Below are 21435 nucleotides of genomic sequence, written 5' to 3' on the forward strand. Positions count from 1 at the left end.
ATTCTCCCAGTCGTGGGCCTCACAGTAGATTTCTTTTTTAACGTGAAGCTACTCTGATGCTAACACCTTTTCTGTAAATGTTAAAGCTCCCCGTGTCAACTCCAAAAGGAAACGGTACTTTCTGAATTGGCAGCTTCACCATGGTAGCTTTAAGAGCAGGGATTTTTTTCAGCGGGAACGCAGTGGAACGGAGTTCCGGAACCTCTTGAAAATGGTCACATGGCTGGTGGCCCTGCCCCCTGATCTCCAGACAGAGGGGAGTTGAGATTGCCCTCCGAGGGCAATCTCAACTCCCCTCTGTCTGGAGATCAGGGGGCAGGGCCACCAGCCATGTGACCATTTTCTTCAAGGTCAACCCACTGAGTTCCACCACCTCTTTTCCCAGAAAAAAATCCCTGTTTAAGAGTAAACTAACTGCAAAGACACAGTGCAATCCTAAGCAGAGTTCCTCCAGTCTAAGCCCATTGAAATCAACTCTGGAGTAACTCTGCTTAGGACTGCACCGACAGTGTGTAAAGTGCTGTCAAGTTGCAGCCCATGGGTTTTCAAGGCAAGAGATAAACAGAGGTGGTTTGCCATTGCCTGCCTCCGCTGACGAAGCGGCATGCAAAACATGTTGGTTTCTTTGAGTGAAACATTATGAAAAACTTTCCCCCCACCGCACCGTCTTTTTTCTGCTCTGCTTTGACTCTGTATTGGAGCACTCCCCCACTTTTGCTCAAAGATGCTACATCCTAACTGAGTAATTGCCAAGCTACACAGATACGAATTGGATTGATTCAGATTTGTCACTGCCAATTCATGCTTTTAATGCCAACTCAATGGGATTCAAAGATACAACTTTTTTTTTAAACAAAGTCCCAAACACCCTAAGACTGTTGGTCAACAGCAACAGTCTAAAATAATCATCATCACGGCCTATGATTCTGAGCATTAAATAATTTTGTTGCATCTAGACTGAGAGGAGACCATGGTTCTGGAAAAAAAAATACTGCTAATGCAGAGAAATAGAAAGCTTGAAAGCAAAGGTAGGCCGTATGTTTACTTCTGCAACCTAAGATCTCTTCTTCTCCCTTCTCCTCAAAGAAAGAATGGGCTCTGATAATCTTTGGGAAGAGAGTGCACTGGAGCTGTTCGGTTCAGTTCCTAGCATCTTCAGCTAAAATGCAATTAGGAGAGACAATAGTGGTCCAATCTTTGTATATGGCCACTTTTACAGGTCTTACAGAATTCCTAGCACCACACAGATATGTTTGACAGAATCCTGACTTACAGTATTTTTTTAGGTACGCCAAACCTCATTACATCAGGGAGAAGGAGCACCTGTCATTTATACTGTTCATTTAAAATATTTTTAAAAGTGAAAAATTCAGAGGTCTGAGAGGAAAACAGGTGCTGCAGACCCTACCTCCCAAAGTGATATTCAGATAAAATTATATAAGCTATCTGTCTAGATCTTAGGAGGAAATCCTGTCTAAATGAAGAGAAGAACAATTGGTTTGCAAATATACACACAATGGTCTGAAAATACTTAGTCACCCAGGAGTAAAATGAGCATTTCCCAAATATTTCCTGTTTCCAAAACACATGGCCCATTGTGCATTTTTGGTGTATGCCACTGCACTTCCTTTATTTCCCCCAGACACATTCTGATGTATTAGACTGAGATTTGAAACTAAAAGCATATGAAGCAAACACATGGGCTTGTGAGGGATTTTCTTTAAAAAGTCAGGAAGTGTTCCAAAATGCAGTCAGTTTAAACTCTGCCTAAAAATCCCATCAGTTGACTCAGCCAGCCCTATCAAAAATGCATTTTAAGCTTGGCTCAGGCTGTCCACAGGAACAATCAGGTGCAATGTTATTAAGCCTTCACTCAAACACTCTTTGCTGTCCTTGCTACAAACTATTTTTCTTTCTTCTAATTTCTCTTAACTGCTTGCCAGTGATAAATCATTCAGAAGGCCACAAAACCTTCTTTCTTATGCTTTCATCTTAGAGGAACATTCTCAAACACTTTTGTCCTTGCTATCTAGAAGCACTTTTTATATTAAACAAAAAATTTCGTCCCTAAAGATCGTTTAAAAGATAATTCCCAAACCTAAGGGGAATGAAACGATGGACCTGTACTGTAAATAGATCTTTTAAAAACCACAGTCCAGGATGCTTTGCCATTTCGGTTAGTCCCAATGCAACTGCAAGTCTTGGGCATCGAGGAAGTCTGCCGAAAACATACTCGGAGCGGTTGCGCTCAGAGGAGTTAATCCCGACGAAGTGTTTGGCATGGTAATGTCTAGCCATTCCATGTTGTCTAAATTTGTGTCTGGAAGATCAAGAGATAAACAGGAACCTGTAGTAGTGAACTGTGAATCAGATGTTTCCATAGGTGATTGTGAATGATCTAGTATGCCCGAATGATTAAGGAGGTCATTTTGAAGGTCTTCAATGAGAGAGAAAGATTCTCTGTCCTCATTACTATTTGTCATCGGAGGCATTTCGTTCCCTGAAGGTAAAGTTCCTTCCAAGAGAGCTTCCAGCTGGTTCTCCAGACATACAGAGAAATTGCTTATTGATTCTATGGAGAGGGGAGGGGCCATTTGGACTTGCGGGGGTGGGCGAGACACCACTGTATTCACCGGCATTGTGGTGATACTGGCGGTGACTGGTCTCATTTTGGAAATCAGGGAAGATTCTTCCTTGGTAGGCAGGGAAATCTCTGTTTGCAAGAAAGGAAACAACATGTAGATTAGTAAGGAATTTTATTTCTAACATAACTGGTACAGAACAAAGTTAACTTGCTCATTCTGGTGCATTGCTTCATTAAGGCAAGTAGAATTTACATTAATTTTAGAAATGGTGAATGATTGCTAAGCAATTAATTGTGCCTTGTGTAATACAAGGAAGTTATCAAACCTCCTTAGCGCCACCAATCAGATAATTGGGTCAGGTGTGGTTAAAGACACACATTCCACAGTCTACACTGCACATGGCTAGTCCCTCATCAAAGAGCCAACCATTTTCTCCTTGCAGCGAACTGCCATAAGGCTCTTTTAACAGGACTTAGAGCAGCTTAGGTACACAGACCTGTTGCACTGCCTGGAGGCAATAAGATCTCTCTTCAACCCAGTGGATTCCAAGTGGACTAGTTGGGCTCAATAAAACACATGGCAAATCTCTGCTGGTTAACGTGCTGTCATAAACGTGTCCAACGCATTAAAGGGTTTGGGATGAGCATGCTGTCCAAAGGATGCAGCTAAAGCTTATTTGCGCAGTCAACACTGCAGTGAGATTTAGCTTCCTTTCTATGCTGTGTAATGAAGAATTCAAAAACAGGTGTTAACTTATTCACCTGACAATAGGTAATAGTTGATTCTGTAATTGCCCTCCCTGTGATTCTGATGGCAACCCTTGCTCCAGGCGATGCTGAAACAGGACTTTCTTTCTTGGGCACACGTTTTTTCTTTTGGTGCTTTTTTTTTTTGATTCTCTGACTTACCTCCGCTCTTAATGAGGATATCAAAGAGGTCGTCCATCTGCTGGCTGTGTGCACTGGAAATCTGTAACACAGAGAATTCTTCTTTATTGACTCTCATCACACAAACCCTACCTGCAACTGCGAAAGAAGATCCATTTTCTGGTTCAGTGGTGTGTCGGGGTCACAGCAGGGAATGCGTTTGTGTGGCTGCAGCATTCCTTCTCTTTGTATTAAGAATGGGGCCAACATTCAAGATCCCGCTGGTTCTAGACAGCAGAAGGGCACCATGTCACTTGCGGGAGGACTCCTTCAAAGAACCGAATTGGGTGCAGGTTTCAATTCATTCAGGTGAACACCTGGCAAGATTTGGCAGTTTTGCAATGTGTTTCAAAAAGGTACAATCCAATCAAGTGAATTTGCGACCTCTCCCAGTAAGTTCTTAGCTCACAACTATGCAATTAAAGTGTACTACATAATGGCAGCATGGTAGGAATGTACTATTTTGCCTGGCAGGCAGAAATCACCAAACAAGTACATCCTGTGAAACAACTGTTCATGTATCTAGTTCCTCACACAGTATTTGCTCTTTTATTAGCATTTCAAATCCATTTCAAAATACAAAACCAACACCTTAATCAAAGCAAGCTAAAACCCTGACTCCATTGCCAGCTTAAACAGAGCAGGAACAAAGCAGGGAAACCCTGGGTAGTCAAAGGCTACAAGAAACAATACCGGGAATATACAGTCAAAGAAATTTTGGATTTTTGTAACAATATATTAGCGCAAAGTGTGCAAAAGTGGAAAGTGTCCACAATAAATACAATTTCATACAAAGTAATAAATATATAGTAAATACAAGGTAACAGTTATACAAGGCAACAGTTGTTTGTCCGTGGTTTTGTAACGTTCATAGAAAAGCGTCTGGGTGAGAGCTGCAGTAGAGTCTTCTTAGGAATGTAGGCAGAGAGTCCCACAGGGAAGGGTGACCACAATCCAGATCAAATGAAAATATTGATGTGCCATTTGATCTGGATTGTGGTCACCCTTCCCTGTGGGACTCTCTGCCTACATTCCTAAGAAGGCTCTACTGCAGCTCTCACCCAGACACTTTTCTATGAACGTTACAAAACCACGGACAAACAACTGTTGCCTTGTATAACTGTTACCTTGTATTTATTATATATTTATTACTTTGTATGAAATTGTATTTATTGTGGACACTTTGCACTTTTGCACACTTTGCACTAATATATTGTTACCAAAATCCAAAATTTCGTTGACTGTATATTCCCGGTATTGTTTCTTGTAGTTTTAACAGAGCAAGCAGGTGGCATGGCAAGACTGGAGACCGAGGTTCCAATCCCCCCAGTGCCCAGAAGCCCTGACTGGGTAACCCTGGGCCAGTCGGTTCTCTCAGCCCAACCTGCCTTCACAAGGTTGTTTGCGAGGACAACGTGCAAGTATGGAGAGTCATGCCTGTTGTCCTGGGGGAAGAAGGGTAACAAAAACACGTGACAGAGAAACAGGATAAATGGCTTTTACATCATGCACCAAAGGAGCATGTCACAGGACTCAGAGCCGACTGCACTGCACGAGAAGCCTCCCTGAACAACAAAGACCCCGACAGGCAGCTAATGTAGCCACCTTGGTTCACTGCAGGAGGCAGAGAGCTGTGCTATTTTGTTTCAGTTTCACTCAGTTCGTGGCATTACATTACATTACGTGATCTTGAAATGAATGGGAGAGAGTCAGCAGGCTGCCAAGTGTTAGAAGGTGTAAATAAATTTAGGATGCAGCACAGTTTAGAAAAGCACAGCCTGTTAAAAGGGACAGGAAATTCAAGAGAGAGGAGGAGTTCTGTGGGAGAAGCTGCTGAGGTAGAAAAACGTAGGGGGATACGTCATCCTTCACCTCCGGCTAGCTGCTCCAACAGGTAATGAGGCAAAAAACCAAGAACATGATTATTCTACCGAATATGGGTAAACGCATCACTTGTTACTTTTTGGCACGCGCCCTACCTCTCGTTGAGAAGCCTGAGCGCTGCGAGTCTGCTTGATGGCTTCTTCATAGCGTGGGGGATCTTTTGCCTTGGTTACTGAAGGGCTGAACAGAGGCTGCTGTCCACCGTACTGCTGGGGCTCAGATGGGGAGGCAGGCTATGTGAACAGACAGCAACTATAAGCAACACAACATGGCAGCAAATGGGCCTTAAAAGGCATCCCCTACAGAGGTTCAGAACGCCATCTTGGCCTTTAGAACAAGAACGCACTTTACCATCTCCCCTACCCTCAATCTAGCAGAAAGATGCAGGTAAAGCAATTATTTCTGGCTAAGCAAACGTTCTATAGGCAGCAGCATTCTGGATTCATGGTGAATTGGGTCTGGATCCCACCTTATCTTGAACACTCTTGAGATCACAAAGTTCTTGTCAAGAAGTGTGATGCCACTGTCTTCTCTAATATTCTAGAGGATTCTATGATACAGCCTGAATATTGCGAAGTGCCCCCGGAAACGTTCCTGTACATGATTGGCCCCTTGCTTAAAACTGGAACGGATCAACCCCCTCTGCAGCGCGACACAGTTGGTAGAGCAGAGAAATACCTTCTGAGGAGTGCTGGGTCCGTTCTGCACCAAAGGGACCTGGCTTCCTGAGTGAACTGCGGCACTTGAGGCCTGATTGAACAAAGGCTGCTGTAGGGTTGCCAGAGACTGGTTTTGATAGGAGAACACGGCATTTGGTGAGGTAGAAGAAAATACCTGTAAAAACAGTATTTGTTTAAACCTGTTATATATATTTTAAATAAAAGTTTATATAACAATGATAACACAATGGCTTCTAATAGCATCAGTGATTACTACAATAAGTCTTTTTTAAAAGTCTGGAAAGAATCCAAATGGCTTTCCAGCTTTTGAAAAGTCTCAAAAGATGAGCAACCATGATGGAAAAAAGGCTGCTTTGAGCTCTCACAGATGATATTTGTTGTGGTGAGGGACTCTGCCCTTGATCGGAAGTGTTAAATTGACAAATGGTCATTACCAGACTCAGTCATCAAAATCAACCCCTTTAGCATTGGCTTAACAGCAACTGCCGTGTCCCATAGCAATGCATGCGTGTGTCTTTTTTTTTAAATAATTTTTTATTCAAACACAACAATTATAAATACATATGATATATACCAATGAGGATAGCAACATACGCTATAAGATATTTTCCACAACACTATCAACTAAGATAACTATATGCATTTCTACTAATAAGTTAAATTCGGTACAGAACTCATGTCATTAATTAACCATTGGTTTAGTTACACAGATATATGACATTGCGCCTATATTTAGTGACGTCTATGAATTAAAAATGTTTTGATATAGGCGATTTGGAGGTTGCAGATCTTTTTTGTTGTTGAATTTGAAAAAGGGCCACCATTTGTTATAAAATCGTGTTGTGTCTGTAAATATAGTATTCTATTGTAAGTTGTTTGTTATTTTTTCAACAATAAATGGATCCTATACCTTTGTATACCATTGATTTATTGAAGGGAGTGTATGTTTGTTCCAATGTGAGGCTATCAAAGTCTTTGCTACCACTAACAGGCTATTTATCAGATCTCGTCTTGTTGCTGGAATTTTAATATCTTGCGATAAGTCTAAGAGAATTATCTGAGGTTTTAACAATATTTTGTAATTCATTATTTGTTCCATTTGTTGCAAAACATCTTCCCAAAATTTATTAAGTATGGGGCATTGCCATGCATGTGTGTGTCTGATGGGGTTTGTGTGTGTGCTTCAGGCTAAGCAAAGGGTCCCTCTATGGGGCATCTCGGGGCATCCAAGAGACCCCTATGCCCATGGGCCCGTGTGTGTGGATGATCTCAGTAGGCAGAGCACAGCTGTGTGCTAGTGTGTGGGTGAAAAGGAGCTGTTGGTTTCCTAAGGTGAGATACAGAGGCACTTCCATTCAGGCCAATGGTCATGCCTGTTCCCGATATTCTCATATGGAAACTCCAACCTAAACCTAATTGGCAGGACAAAGGAGCACAATACTAAGTTTGGCAGCCAATTCCACAGGTTGTCCTACTTAACAGAAAATCACATACTTATGGAACAGGTGGGTAAATTTATAAGCCACATAGGCATGACATTAAATTATTTCAATGACTCCTGTGATTATTCACCAACCTTTCGGTTCTGTGAGGTCTGACCAAGTACATGCTGTGGGGGACTGTTTGGTTTGGGGGGTGAAGTATGCATCTGCGGCATTTTCTGGACCAAGCTGGAAGAAGCTGATATTTGTGCCACACTTGGAATTCCTGGTTGTGGTTGAGCCTAAGGGAGGGAGAGAATGGCTTGATTTCATAGGAGACAGAAGCAGTGCCTTCCAAGACCTCCAGAAAGTCACAGTGTATGAAATCCAGGACTAGCTCAATCAACTTTTTCACATGTTAGCATGTTCACAGCCCCACAACCTGTGATAGTGATCTATTAGTGAGTGGGGAACATGGCCACTCTAGCTGCTACAGGCTTAGCATCGCTGATGTCACAGCAGACCCTAATAAAACAGAGTTGCACTTACCGTAACTGTTGTTCATCAATGTCTTCTGTGCAGGCACACATGGGACTGTGCATGCACAGGCTTGCCAATTGGCAAGGTTCTAAAGCGAACAAAACTGCTAGGGGGCACACATCTCCCTAGTGTGCATGCGTGGCGTTTCCCACCGTGCATGCCACTGGGAGGCGGCCCCCCCTTACTTCCAGTTCCCCTGAGTCACCAGGCACAGCGAGGCAGGAGGGGGGTATGTGTGCTTGCACAGAAGATATCAATGAACAACTGTTATGGTAAGTGCAACTCTGTTTTCATTGTCCATCTTCATGTGCAGTCCCACATGGGAGCAAGCTCCTTACTCTGGAGGCAGGTGTGTCCTCATTGGAAGAGTGAATGGAGTACAGCCTGTCCTATTGCTGCTTCTTTTCTCTCCATCACATCCAGGGTGTAGTGCTTAGTGAATGTATCCAAAGATGACCAGGTTGCTGCACTGCAGATGTCACGGATGGGTACTCCCCTCATCCAGGCTGCTGAAGCCGCCTGAGATCTTGTCGAATGTGCTCTCACCTCCAAAGGACAGGTCTTTCAATAGCAGGTCTTAATCACTAACGTCTCCCATCTTTCTATAGACTGAATGGTGGCTGCTCTTCCCTTTCAGAACCAGTTTGGTGTAGTGGTTAAGAGTGCGGGACTCTAATCTGGAGAGCCAGGTTTGATTCTCCACTCCTCCACTTGAAGCCAGCTGGTTGACCTTGGGCTAGTCACAGTTCTCTGGAGCTCTCTCAGCCCCACCCACCTCACAGGGTGATTATTGTTGTGGGGATAATAATGACATACTTTGTAAACCACTCTGAGTGGGCATTAAGTTGTCCTGAAGGGCAGTATATAAATCAAATGTTGTTGTTATTATTTCTAGGACGCGCATAACACACAGAATTGTATGTCCTTCCTGAATGAAGACGTGCGATCCAAGTAAAACAGGATCGCTCTCCACACATCAAGGGTGTGTAACACTCTCTCTCAGAGTTTGTAGTAGGTGTGGGGAAGAACACTGGGAGAACTATGTCCTGAGCTAAATGAAAGGAACTTGCAATCTTGGGTCTAAACCTGGTGCACGGTCTTAGCACTACCTTATTCTGGTGTACCTTAAGGAAGGGAGGATCTGATCTGAGAGCCACTAATTCATTCATCCTTCTGGTAGAACTGATGGCCACTAGAAAGGATACCTTCAACGATAAGTGTTTTAGGGAAGAAGTAGCTATTGGCTCAAACGGTGGTAATGTAAGTTTAACTAATACTAATTGTAGGGACTAGAGATGGGCATGAACCGAAATCTGAACCAAAGTTCGTGATGACCTGGGCCAGTTCGTGAACCGGTGGTTCATCAGAGCCCATTTCTGATGAACTGCCATAAACTTTAGGCTGGTTCGTTTTTTGGTTCGTCACTGCAGACAGCCTGGCACTGATCAATCAGTTTCCTAGGGATGAACTTCCTGCAGACCTTCTGTTGACAGGGGATGAACTTCCTGCAGACCTTCTGCTGACCTGGAAGTGACCTTCAGCTGGCCCGGAAGTGACGATTCGCTGACCTGGATGTGATGTTTTCACGAACCAAACGAACTGGTTCACGAACAGGGACAGGTTCATGAAAGTTCATGGTTCGTGAAATGTGACGAACCACAAACTGCATGGTTTGGTTTTTTTCTGGTTTGAGCCCATCTCTAGTAGGGACTGTTGTGGTACGATCTCTTTGACTGGTGGGAATAAATTTTGCAATCCTCTGAGAAACGACTTAGAAATATGATATGAAAAAACAGTTTTCCCATCTATTCTAGGGTGGAAAGCCAAAATGGCTGCTAAGTAAACTTTAATCAAAGAGTTAGAGAGGACTTTGTCTTTGAGAGTCAGTAAAAATTCTAACACTTGCGCTAAAGGACAGTCAAGGGGATCCAGGCCCATGTACTGAACCTGTTCCATTTGAAATCATAGGATTTTCTGGTATTCTCTCACCTAGAATTAAGGACCTCTGTTACTTTGTCTGAATGTCTCTCTGACCCCCTTTTTGCCAGGCCGTTAATTTCAGTCTGGGTAGGTCGTGATACCATACTCCCCTGTGAGATAGGAGGTCTGGCTCTGATCTGAAATGAAACAGTGAGCCCTGGGATAACTGCATTATGTGTTGGAACCATGATTGTCCAGGCCAGTAAGGTGTTATCAATATTATATCTGGCTTGTCCCTCTGTATTTTGCTGATTGTCTTGGAAATCAGGGGTATGGGTGGAAAAGCGTAAAAGAGGTGTCCCTTCCAAGATAGCTGGAACACGTCCCCAAGGAGCTTCTGGTCTACACCACCTTTTGAGCAAAAACTCAGGGTTTTTTGGTTTCCTTCCACTCGCAAATAAGTCCACCTCTAGGTGTCCCCATTTCCAGAAGACTGGTTCTAGATATGCATCCTTCAGGGACCACTCATGGTTCTGTGTTTAATCTGCTCAACATGTCCGCTACCACATTTGTGGTACCTGGTATGTGCACTGTGAATGGACATTCCCTGTCATACTGTCCAATTCCAAATGAGTACTGCTTCTTCACACAATTGTCTGGATGCGGTGCCTCCCTGCTTGTAAAATATAGCAGTAAGTTGTCAGTTAGCACCTGGATCATCTTCTGCTTTATGGTACCTGCAAAAGCAGTAAGGGCATAACGAATAGCTCTTAGTTCAAGAACGTTAATGTGTAGTTCTTGTTTGTTCTTAAGCCATCTCCCATGGGTCCCATGGGTGAACCACACTGCACCCTCCAACCCATAGTGGAAACATCAGTGGATATGGTCACCTCGAAGTCTGGGGACCCAAATTCAATTCTTGCTAACAAGTGTTCACTCTAGTCCACTGTTCTAGGGACCTATGAACAGCTATTGGAATAGTGTATCTTTTATCCTGGCACTGGTATTCAAAATCGTGGATTGATAAGAACCAAAGCTGTAGCTTACGTATATGTAATCTGGCCAGGGGTGTCACCACAGTGGTGGCAGCCACTAAACCCAGAACAGTTTGGATGGTCAATGCCGATGGAAAACGACAGCAGGTGATCTGTCTTATTAAATTCTTGATTCTGTTTGCTCTCTCTAGGGGTAGAAAGCTTCTATTGGCCACACTATCTAAGATAGCTCCTATGAATTGTACTCTTTGAGATGGCAGGAACATAGATTTCTTAAAGTTGACCACCAAACCCTGTCTATTGCAAGTGTCGACCATCAACTTTAAATGCTGTTGCAGGGTGTCACTTGATGGCGCTGATAACAGCCAATCGTCTAAGCATGGGTAAACTGAACATCCCCATTTCCTCAAATGAGCCACCATTACCGCCATACATTTTGTAAAGACTCTGGGGGCTGTAGAGAGGCCAAATGGTAAGACCTGGTACTGAAAAGTTTTCCCATTACAAATGCATCTCAGAATTTTCCTATGAGAAGGATGTATGGAAATATGAAAATATGCATCCTTTAAATCCAAGACAGTGAACCAGGTATTAGGGGGGAGCAATTGTAACACCATACTTAGCATTACCATTCTGAGTGTGAATAAACTTGATAAGACATCTTAGGTCCAATATGGGTCTAATACCCCTGTCCTTGTCTACTAGAAACATTTTAGAGTAAAACCCATATAAGGACTCCCTCTTAAGGACAGCCTGTATGGCTCCTTTGTTTTGTAACTCCATTAATTCCCCTTGTAGTTTATTTGAGGAAACATTTAGGGAAAAATCAGGAGACTAATGAACAGGGTTAACAGAAGAACTCAATTTTATAACCAAATCTGATAATCTTTAACACTCACACATGGGTGGTAATCTCAGCCTAGGCAGTATGTAATTTGGCTAGCCTGTCTCCGAATACGGCCGGCTGTTCAATGCCTAGTCAGAATTGGTTTTGCTGATTAGAAAATTCTTTGCCCATTGGCACATTCTGTGACTGCTGCAACCTATTATTTGATTGTCTTCACTGATACTGACTCTGCTGTGGTTGTGATTGACGGAACTGGGAGTACTGGGGATACGGTTGGTATCTGTACTGCTTGGCCTTGTAAAGTCGATCTGTACTGCTTGGCCTGGGGTCGATATGGATATCTTTGGGCAGATTTTTGCTTAGGAAGAAGTGTGCCGTATGACCAGGCCATTTGTCTGTCTTTTCTCTTCTGAGAGAGGTATTCATCTGTTTTAGCAGAGAATAAAGTTTGCCCCTCAAATGGAAGGTCTTCTATTTTGGCTCTCGTCTCAATTGGTAGCATGGTTGTCCTCAACCAGGCATGCCTCCTAAGAACTACTGATGAGGCCAGGGATCTAGCAGATGTGTCCACAGAGCTTTGTCCTGCATTAATTTGCTGTCTAGAAAGCTTTAAGGCTTCCTCTGAAATCACTTTGGCTAGGATTTGTTGGTCTTCCGGTAGTTTGTCAATTAATGTCGACATACGGTTCCATAAGAAGGCCTGGTAGGCTCCCATGATCACCATGTAATTCGCTATCTTGATATTAAGGGCTGATGACGAGTAGAGTTTTCTGCTAAGAGTATCCAGTTTTCTACTCTCTTTGTCAGAAGGTGTCAAGTGGGAACCCTGCCGTTGTCTTGCCTGCATCTCTTCAGTCACCAGTGATCATGGAGGTGGGTGACAGAATAGGAAGGGGCAAACGTCCTCCCTAGTCTTGTACAGACCCTCTGATGTTTTGGCTGTGGCATGAGATGATGCTTCTCGCAGATGGAGTTAATAATCTCTGCAAAGCCTTCAATAGAAAAGGTGACATAGGTAGTGTTCCCTGAGTACAGGTATTGCAGAGCCTTGTCTTTCAGTTTAAGGTCTACCGCCGAGATCTCAATTTCAAGTGACCGTGCCATCCTAATTATTTGTTCAGTATATAGGCCATAGTTGTCTATAGGTGAAACTTGGCCCATTCCCATCATCACTTCATCTGGTGAGGGGCCAGATGGAGTGCTGGGGCTCCTCCCCTTGTCAGGCTCTGAGGGCAGATAGGGTATGGATGAATATGAGATCTCATCCTGCATCCTAAATCCTAGCCGTTCTGGGCTTCTGAGAGTAGACGCAACAGACCGACTTCTACAGAGGTCACCCAGGGCGAGTCCATACTTAGGCTAATGGTAATGTTGCCAGTCTCTGCATTCATGGGCCAAAGAGGATCTGTGGGAAACCTCTCATTGATTTCACCCTCCTCAGCCGAGGAGTGGTATGAAGCAGATCTTGAATGAAAGGATGGGGTGCAAGGTCTCTCCAACGCAATGCTCTCTGCCTGCTCTTGTCTCTCCCGATTCTTTGTCTTGACCTTCACCTTCTTCCTTGGAAGTTCAACAAAGTCAGGGATCTCCTGCCTCATCTCTTCTGGTGTTGCTCTAATGAGGTGCATGACTCCTGACTCTGAAGTCTTCGGATCTGAGGCATTCAGATCTTGAATGACAGTCAGATCCAACTTCTTCGGTTTTGGAGGTCGAACACTAGTTGACTCGGAGCGTCTCTTCTGGCTTTGTTGTTGGAGCCGAGGTCGGATCTAATCTGGAAGGTGAAGCCGATAATCAGTGTCGGATCTGGGGCACTTCAGTGAGGCTCTGCGTTTCTAGAGTTCAGTGTCTTTGTCAGCCTCGAGACGGATCTGAGACCATCGGATCCAACTTGACAGACTGAGCTGACCGGGGTCAGATCTGAGTAAGGGATCCGGTCTTCAGCCTCGATGGTTGAATGGGGTTAGCCACTCGATCTCCACTACCCACTGATGGGAACACTGTTTTTGGTACATCTGAGGCTTTCATGGCCCTCTCCCAGAGGAGCACTTTCAGCCTTGTAGCTCTTTCAGCTCAAGCTTTTGGGGTGAATTTGTGGCAATGCTCACAAGATTGGACATTGTGTTCTTCTCCCAAACATTCGAGACAAACGGAGTACCCACCTTTTTTTGTCATCTTAGTCGCGCATATAGGGCAGCGTTTGAACAGTGCTTTATCAGCCATCATGAAACTTAACTTTCTTTCACTTTCTCTAGGTAGAAGCGACGAGTCGTAAGAACCTTCCTGCCTGGTGGCAAAAAAGAAACGGAGGGTAAGGGGGCGCCACCTCCCATTGGCATGTATGGCAGGAAATACCACACATGTGCACTAGGGAGACGTGCACCCTTAGCGTTTTTTTTAGTTTTAGAACCTTGCCGATTGGCAGTCCTACACATGTGCAGTAGTCTCATGTGGGACTGCACAGGAAGATGGACAATGAAGCCATGGCTCACCAGCTGAGCATAAAAGGCTGATCTTAGAATTTGAGTTGCACAGTTAATCAACCACTTTCGTTAACTATAATCTCACCTGCTTAATCTCCATACTATGGGGTTTCAAGTAACACCTTATTAAGCAATCTGGCATGTGTAGGTGGCTTGTGGCTTATAAATGCAAAGGAATGTGCCATGTCATTCTGTTTTGTCCCTTAGCCTGGCAAATGAAGTATCTGATGGTGCCACAGTGCCCGGGCAGATCACAGATCCCTCTTGTCCAGTTCTATGTGCCTGGAATGGCAGTGGCTCTCCGAAGCCTTCTGAAAAGGTCTTTCTGGGGCCTGCTAGTAAAAGACCCTTTTGACTGGAAATGCCAAGACTGACCCTCTGACCTTCTGCATTCAAAATGAGCATTCGATATTTGACCAATAGCGTAAGATGATGAGAAAAGCATTGCAGACAAAATTGTGAACCTTTTCTTATACAATCACACAGGAAGTTCTATTGGCCTGGCATCTGCATGTGTTCAACCTGTCTTATTCCTCATAATCCTTGAGAAAAGTTAGTGGGCGAGGGCTTTAGTAAAACCTAGCAAATTTATAATAATCCTTCTCACCTAATTACCGGCCTGAACTCATCTGTTCCAACTCCAGGTCAGCTAGGATTTATTGAGAAAGTTCAAAAATATATGCTTGAGTTTTCCAAATTACAAGAATGCACAATTACTTTAAAATGTGTGAACTTGCAGGTGTAAAATATCTCCTCCTATATTAATCTCTGCACATATAAATTTCCCTCGCTATAGGATTTTCTGTTACTCTCTTCCCTTGCTGTTTTCTTAACCCTCATCAGCCTTTGACAACAAAAAGTAAAAAGCAGTCCGCAGATCCAAATGTAGCACAGGCACCAAAAAGAACATTCAGATGTGTCCTATATACAATTCCCTAACAAAACCAGAGGTACCTTATTTCAGATCAGTTGCTCCTCTGAGGGTATGGAACAGGACATGTTCAAACTGGATTTTGAACGCGCCTCCCTAGTAAACAGCAGCCCCATATTTGAATCTAGGGAGTTTTTTCAAAAACCTCTTTCCCCCAACACTACTTCCCTGACCTCAAACTTCTTCCCAAAGCTCCTGTTTACCCTGCTGGAGGAAACATATATGTTCCCAGTATGGTCTCCTGCTATGGAGGACCATATGAGGTTGGGAAAAAGTGGAGAGGGAAAGGGACTTTCCCTCTCATGCTGCAGCCCTGATTCAAATGGCCTCCCCTGGCTGCTTATTTACCAAGTAAAAATGCTTTCATTAATCTCCAGCATCCCAAGTTAGTTTCTGGTGGGTAGCCAATGCTGGTCTACAGAAGAAGAGCAAGCACCTAAAGACCAGGAAGATTTCCAGGGTGTAAGCTTCCTAAAGTGAATGCTCCATGGTATCTGACAAAGGGAGTTTGAATCTCAAAAACTTCTACTTTGGAAATCTTGTTGGTCTTTAAGGAGCTACTGGATTCGGATCTTGATCTTTTACAAGATAGTTTTTTGTTCTTTTGTTGGTCCATACAATTTTTAAAATGGTATTTTTTACAGCCTCTGAATTCATAAATAGCCAGTTCGAAAGTTGTGCAGAAATTACCTATATTCCAAATGGCTCCAGTAACCCAAAGTGGGCAGGAAATCTTTCCTACCTGTACCTGGACATTGCCCACGGGGAGCTGCACTGAAGCGGCTGGATTTGGACCTTGGAGAGAAAGCGGCAGAAGCAGCTGCGCTGTTCCTTGTGCAGTAAGTAGAGTCTGAGGCTGAGCCACCATGGCTGTCTGAGGCTGCCTCTGTGAGCTTACATAAAACTGTGATATGATATTCTGGGGTTCCGCTTTGGCCAAAGGAACCTCCTGCTTGATAACAAGAGCTTTTTTGGCAATGAGATTCTGGACCCCCACCAAAGTGGGTTGTCCTAAAGATGGGCTGGCTTCAGAGAGTGACCGTCTTCCGTCAGAACAATCTGCTAAAGCGCCTTCCTCTTTGATGACAGGGCCGGCATGCTTCTGATTCAAAATGGGTGCTAAACTGGTGGGGGCTTGCGAGGGCTGCTGGTGACCCCTTTTCTCTACTTCAAGCTGCATTTTCAGCACTTCCACGAGCTTCTGCTCCTGTTCCAGTTTTTTCTTGAGCTCTTCAATTTGCTTCTCTTTTTCTTTAAGCCTGCGGTCCTTTTCCGCTGCCGCAAGCTCTGTGCACGGCGTGCTTCCGCTAAGGTGGCGATCTTCATTTGTAGGCGACGTGTTTGGAAGCTGCGGTGGTGACATCAAGGTCATGATCTCGGTCAAAGTGTCTGCCATGTTAGCATCGTCAGTGCTGAGGTTCGATTGCTCTGAAGGAGATGGGGAAATAGGCAGAGGGGAATTGAGGCACTCCATATACGTTGATTTGCTGCTAGTTCCGACAGATGAGGTTTCTGAAGAAAAGCAGGGAACAGAAGTAGCTGCTGGCTTATTTAATGTACTGGCAGGGAATATGGCAGCTACTTCCCCAGGATTACTTATACTGTTAGCAGACGTTGTTGTGTTTGGTGCGTTGCTTGTGCTGATGGAATTATTATTAAGATCCTGGTAGGGTTTCAAACGCTCAATAAGATCCATTTTAGTTCCAGACACGGGCAATCCCCTTAGCTTTAGTTCCATTTTCAGTTCAGCTACCTGATATTAAAAAAAAAAGAAAATGAAAAATTAAGCTAGCCAACTGGCTTCCACGAACCCTGCCAGCTCCAATACATACACAAGGCTCTCACATTCACTGCCACCTGTTATGTATCCTCCTTTGCATGTGCTGAGACATCCCTGGCACTGCCGTTCACGGACAAATGCTTGTGCCTACATAGGAGACCTTACGACGCTCCAAAGGGAAGGCAAAGTGTTTCATTTATATTCCGTTTCGGAGGAAGAATTTGTTTTCTATTGTATTAGATATATCTACATTTTTGGGCATAGAGGATTTTTGTAGCAACTAGAATATTATTTAATAAAAGACCAGTGATTCAAACTGAACAATTAATAATAACAACATCATTCGATTTATATACCGCCCTTCAGGACAACTTAACACCCACTCAGAGCGGTTTACAAAGTATGTTATTATTGTCCCCACAGCAATCACCCTGTGAGGTGAGTGGGGCTGAGAGAGCTCCAAGAGAGCTGTGACTGACCCAAGGTCACCCAGCTGACTTCAAGTGAAGGAGTGGGGAATCAAACCTGGTTCTTCAGATTAGAGTCCCACACTCTTAACCTCTACACCAAACTGACTCACAGTTTGTTCCCAATCACTGCAGTCATTCTGTTCAGCTTCTTTTACTCCTGTTTTTATGTTGCTTTATGAATTTTTAAAAATACAGTTGTTTGGCTGCTGGCTTTGAGATTTTAAAGATAGTTTATGTTCTCTCATGCTTAGCTTAATCATCCCTGAACTTAAAAATATGAAACTACCTAATATAAGAGCGCAGGTGATATGGTTATTATTGGATACAAATGATTCCATTACTCTTTCTGTGGCAAAATATATAGGGGCAATAATTAAACATCAGACAAATAATATTAAGTAAGGTTCTTCCCCTTTAATTTCTGCTTAAGGCAATAGCCATATGAGCAGTGACAGAGTGACAGACAGACAGATGTTCTCTCATGCTATGCTTACTGGTGATTTTATTTTATATAAACAATAAAAAGGTTAAATTAATAATAAGAATGTTTACAAAATTCATTTAACCGTTTTTATTGTTTGATATGATTTTATTTGGAAACGCCTTGAACACATTATTGGAGAAAATGGTGCACAAAGTGTGTAATAATTAATTAAAGCAATAAGAAAGCCATAGAGATGGGCACGAACCAGGAAAAAAACAAACCGTGCGGTTCGTCACATTTCACGAACCACGAACTTTCACGAACCTGCCCTGTTCCGCGAACCGGTTTGTTCGGTTTGTGAAAACATCACATCCAGGTCAGCTAATCGTCACTTCCGGGCCAGCAGAAGGCCTCCAGGGAGTCCATCCCCTGTTGCCTAGGAAACTAACTGATTGGTGCCAGGCTGTCTGCAGTGACGAACAAAAAAACGAACCAGCCTAAAGTTTATGGCAGTTAGTCAGAAATGGGTTCTGATGAACTGCCAATTTGCGAACCACGAACCAGCCTGGTTCGTGCCGAACTTTGGTTTGTATTTTGGTTCGTGCCCATCGTGTGGTGTATTTCAGATAAAATGGACTGCACAGCTGATACAAATATAATTATTCAGGACTTTATACTCTGAAGCCAAGATCCAGCAAATGGTAACTGCATGCATTTACACAGTTAACTGCAGAATGTGTGCTTAGAACAAGCAATGCTCAGAGCTCTAACGTTTTATTAGTGACAATGTTTGGTCCGCAGGATCACAACCCTTTCTTGAGGGAGAGGGGTGTCAAATGACTTGAAATGACTTTCAGGTTTCCTGTTTTCCCCTGCTGCAGGAGCTGATGTCTGCTGGCTTCAGGCCCGGAAGACTAGCTATGCTGTTCACTAGATGTCTCTCTCCTTCCACACAAAGAGGGCTGTGCACAATATTGTTTTCATTTATGTGCAAGCAAGAAAAAGGAGCAAGTGTGCGGGAGGCATCTTAGTAGCCACCTCATTAGTTTTAAACCACCAGCTGTGGTTCAGGGTAGGCTCTTCCCTAAATAAACAGACAATCCTTTCAAGGAGGTTATCGGGATTATTAATCGTTTACTAAAAAAACCTCCTTGTTTTTAATCCTGTCCTCCCCCCCCCCCAAAAACTGGGGATACTATGTCTGGTTTCCCTGTACCTCCATTTATCACCTTGATACCCCTGTAAGGTAGAGGGGCTGAGAAACAGTGACCCGACCCAAGCTACAAAGTTAGTTGCATAGCCAGATTTCAATATGGGCCACTCCACTGCAAGGCTAACAAGTCTCTTCATTATGCTGTTCCGGCAATCATTTACAATCAGTATCTCCAAATCTGCCCTTTGTAGAATTTTCTTTTTTCAAGGGGAAGTCCTGCTTTATTTATAATCTGCCTTTTTACTGAGATTCAAGGTGGATTTACACAGTGTAAGTCAGTATGCCAGTTTGGTGTAATGGTCAAGAGCGGTGGGATTCTAATCTGGAGAGCTGGGTTTGATTCTCCACTTCTCTGCTTGAAGCCAGCTGGGTGACCTTGGGCTAGTCACAGTTCTCTGGAGCTCTCTCAGTCCCACCCACCTCACAGGGTGTTTTGTTGCAGGGATAATAATGGCATACTTTGTAAACCACTCTGAGTGGGCATTAAGTTGTCCTGAAGGGCAGTATATAAATAGAATGTGATGATGATGATGAAAAATGCATTTATGTTTTTGGATGCAGAGAAATTTTTTGACAATGTATCTTGGTTGTTTTTAATGAAAGTTCTACAAAATATGAATTGTGGAACAGAATTTCTAAACTGGATGCAAAGTACTTATACAAACCAACAAGCTAGAATCTTAATAAATGGCTCTTTAATGGAAAAAATTCAAAGAGCAAAAGGAACCAGATAAGATTGTCCAATAACATCATTATTGTTTATTTTGGCAATGGAAATATTGGCCATAAAAATCAGACAAGATAACCGGATTTTTGGAATAAAAAAAGGTAATGAAGAATACAAGATGAAAAGTTACGCGGACAATGTTGTTACATTGTAGTAAAACCAAATATTTCCCTGAAATATATAATGGAGCAAATAATTACATTTGGAACTTACTCCGGATATAAACTGAATAAAAAGAAGGCAAAGATGTTATTAGCAGCAATCAAAACAGAAGAAGAGCGAGAAAAAAATAACAGTATGTCGTAACTAAAAAATCAATCAAATATTTGAGAATATATGTAACAGGAGAAAATTATCATATTTATAAAGACAATGATAAAAAAGTTTGGGCAAGTATCCTTGGAGACCAAAGATGTGAAGGATTGAAAATTTCATGGCTAGGAAGAATTTCTACAGTGAAAATAAATATATCACCAAAGTTGACCTTTTTGTTTCAATTATTACCAATTCATATAGATGAAAAGATTTTTAAAAAATGGCAAAACACAATTAATAATTTTGTATGGGGAGGAAAGAAGCCCAAAATAAGATTTAAAATATTACAGGATCCAAAAGAAAAAAGAAAAAAAGAGGAGGCTTAGCTGTACCAAAGATTAAATTATATCACCAAGCAGCTGCAACAGTCTGGGTTTTAAACTCAAATCAAAGGAAAGTTAAACTGGATTTTAAACTCAAATCAAAGAAATGTTAAACTGAAGACAATCGATTTTAAAGAAGAAATACATAACAATTTATGGATTAAGAAATCACTAAAAACAATTCAAAAGCAAGATGGTAATCATATACTGACTGAGAGATGGTCAATTAAGAATATGGTTTCAGTACAGAAACAGAATTAAGTCTGCCAACCTTGCCACTGACATCCCCAGTCAATGTTTACTGTGACAATAGCAGAAGAAAGAAATTTGACCATATTACTTACGAGTATATGATGGACAAACAAGAAAAATAAAATCCTGGCTAGTGGTTCAAGAAGAAGGAAAAATATTTTGTGGTTGCTGTATCATTAAATGGTGCCAAAACTGAAAGAACAAATAGCTAAAGAAGGGGGACGACTATAAAGAAAACCACCTCTGAACAAATAATCACTGGAGATTTAAGACACCTACTAGGAAAAATTTACCAAATCTTATTGCAATATGACACTGAAATAGAACAAGTAAAAAACTATGATAAATTGGATGCAGAACTTTGGAGAAAGCATACACATGAGTCAGTAGGAAAATTTATGGACAAAAGAAATCTGAGAAATTAGATTTACTAAATGTCAAATATTAAGGGAGAACTGATACAATATGTTTTCAGATGGTATACTACACCTAAAGATACAGCAAAAACAAACAAAGACTTAATGAGAAGTGTTGGGAATGTCAGAATACAGATGTAAAGTTTTATCACATGTGGTGGACTTGAAAGGAAGTAAGAAAATATTGGATTTCTATCCAATACATTAAGAAATGCCAAAAATACTAAAATTCAAGTTTCCGATGGATCAGAAAAATATGCTATTTAATATTTTACCAAGTAAAATTGGTAACATTTAAGTAGA

General features: G+C 42.5%; 1 protein-coding gene across 1 annotated transcript in view; it reads right to left on the reverse strand.

The window, feature by feature from the left end:
• Positions 1–297: 297 nt before the first annotated feature.
• The window catches only part of MRTFB (myocardin related transcription factor B), a 95593-nt gene continuing 74455 nt past the window's right edge, over positions 298–21435 (reverse strand). The window contains exons 10-15 of the mRNA XM_054995058.1: positions 15955–16965; positions 7652–7798; positions 6074–6229; positions 5491–5628; positions 3494–3554; positions 298–2713 (exon numbers count right to left, since the gene is read on the reverse strand). Coding sequence (XP_054851033.1) covers positions 2178–2713; positions 3494–3554; positions 5491–5628; positions 6074–6229; positions 7652–7798; positions 15955–16965 — 2049 coding nt within the window. The 3' untranslated portion in view covers positions 298–2177. The remainder of the gene's footprint in view (positions 2714–3493; positions 3555–5490; positions 5629–6073; positions 6230–7651; positions 7799–15954; positions 16966–21435) is intronic.

This window comes from Eublepharis macularius, chromosome 12 (genome assembly GCF_028583425.1).
Source record: "Eublepharis macularius isolate TG4126 chromosome 12, MPM_Emac_v1.0, whole genome shotgun sequence".
NCBI lineage: Eukaryota > Metazoa > Chordata > Lepidosauria > Squamata > Eublepharidae > Eublepharis > Eublepharis macularius.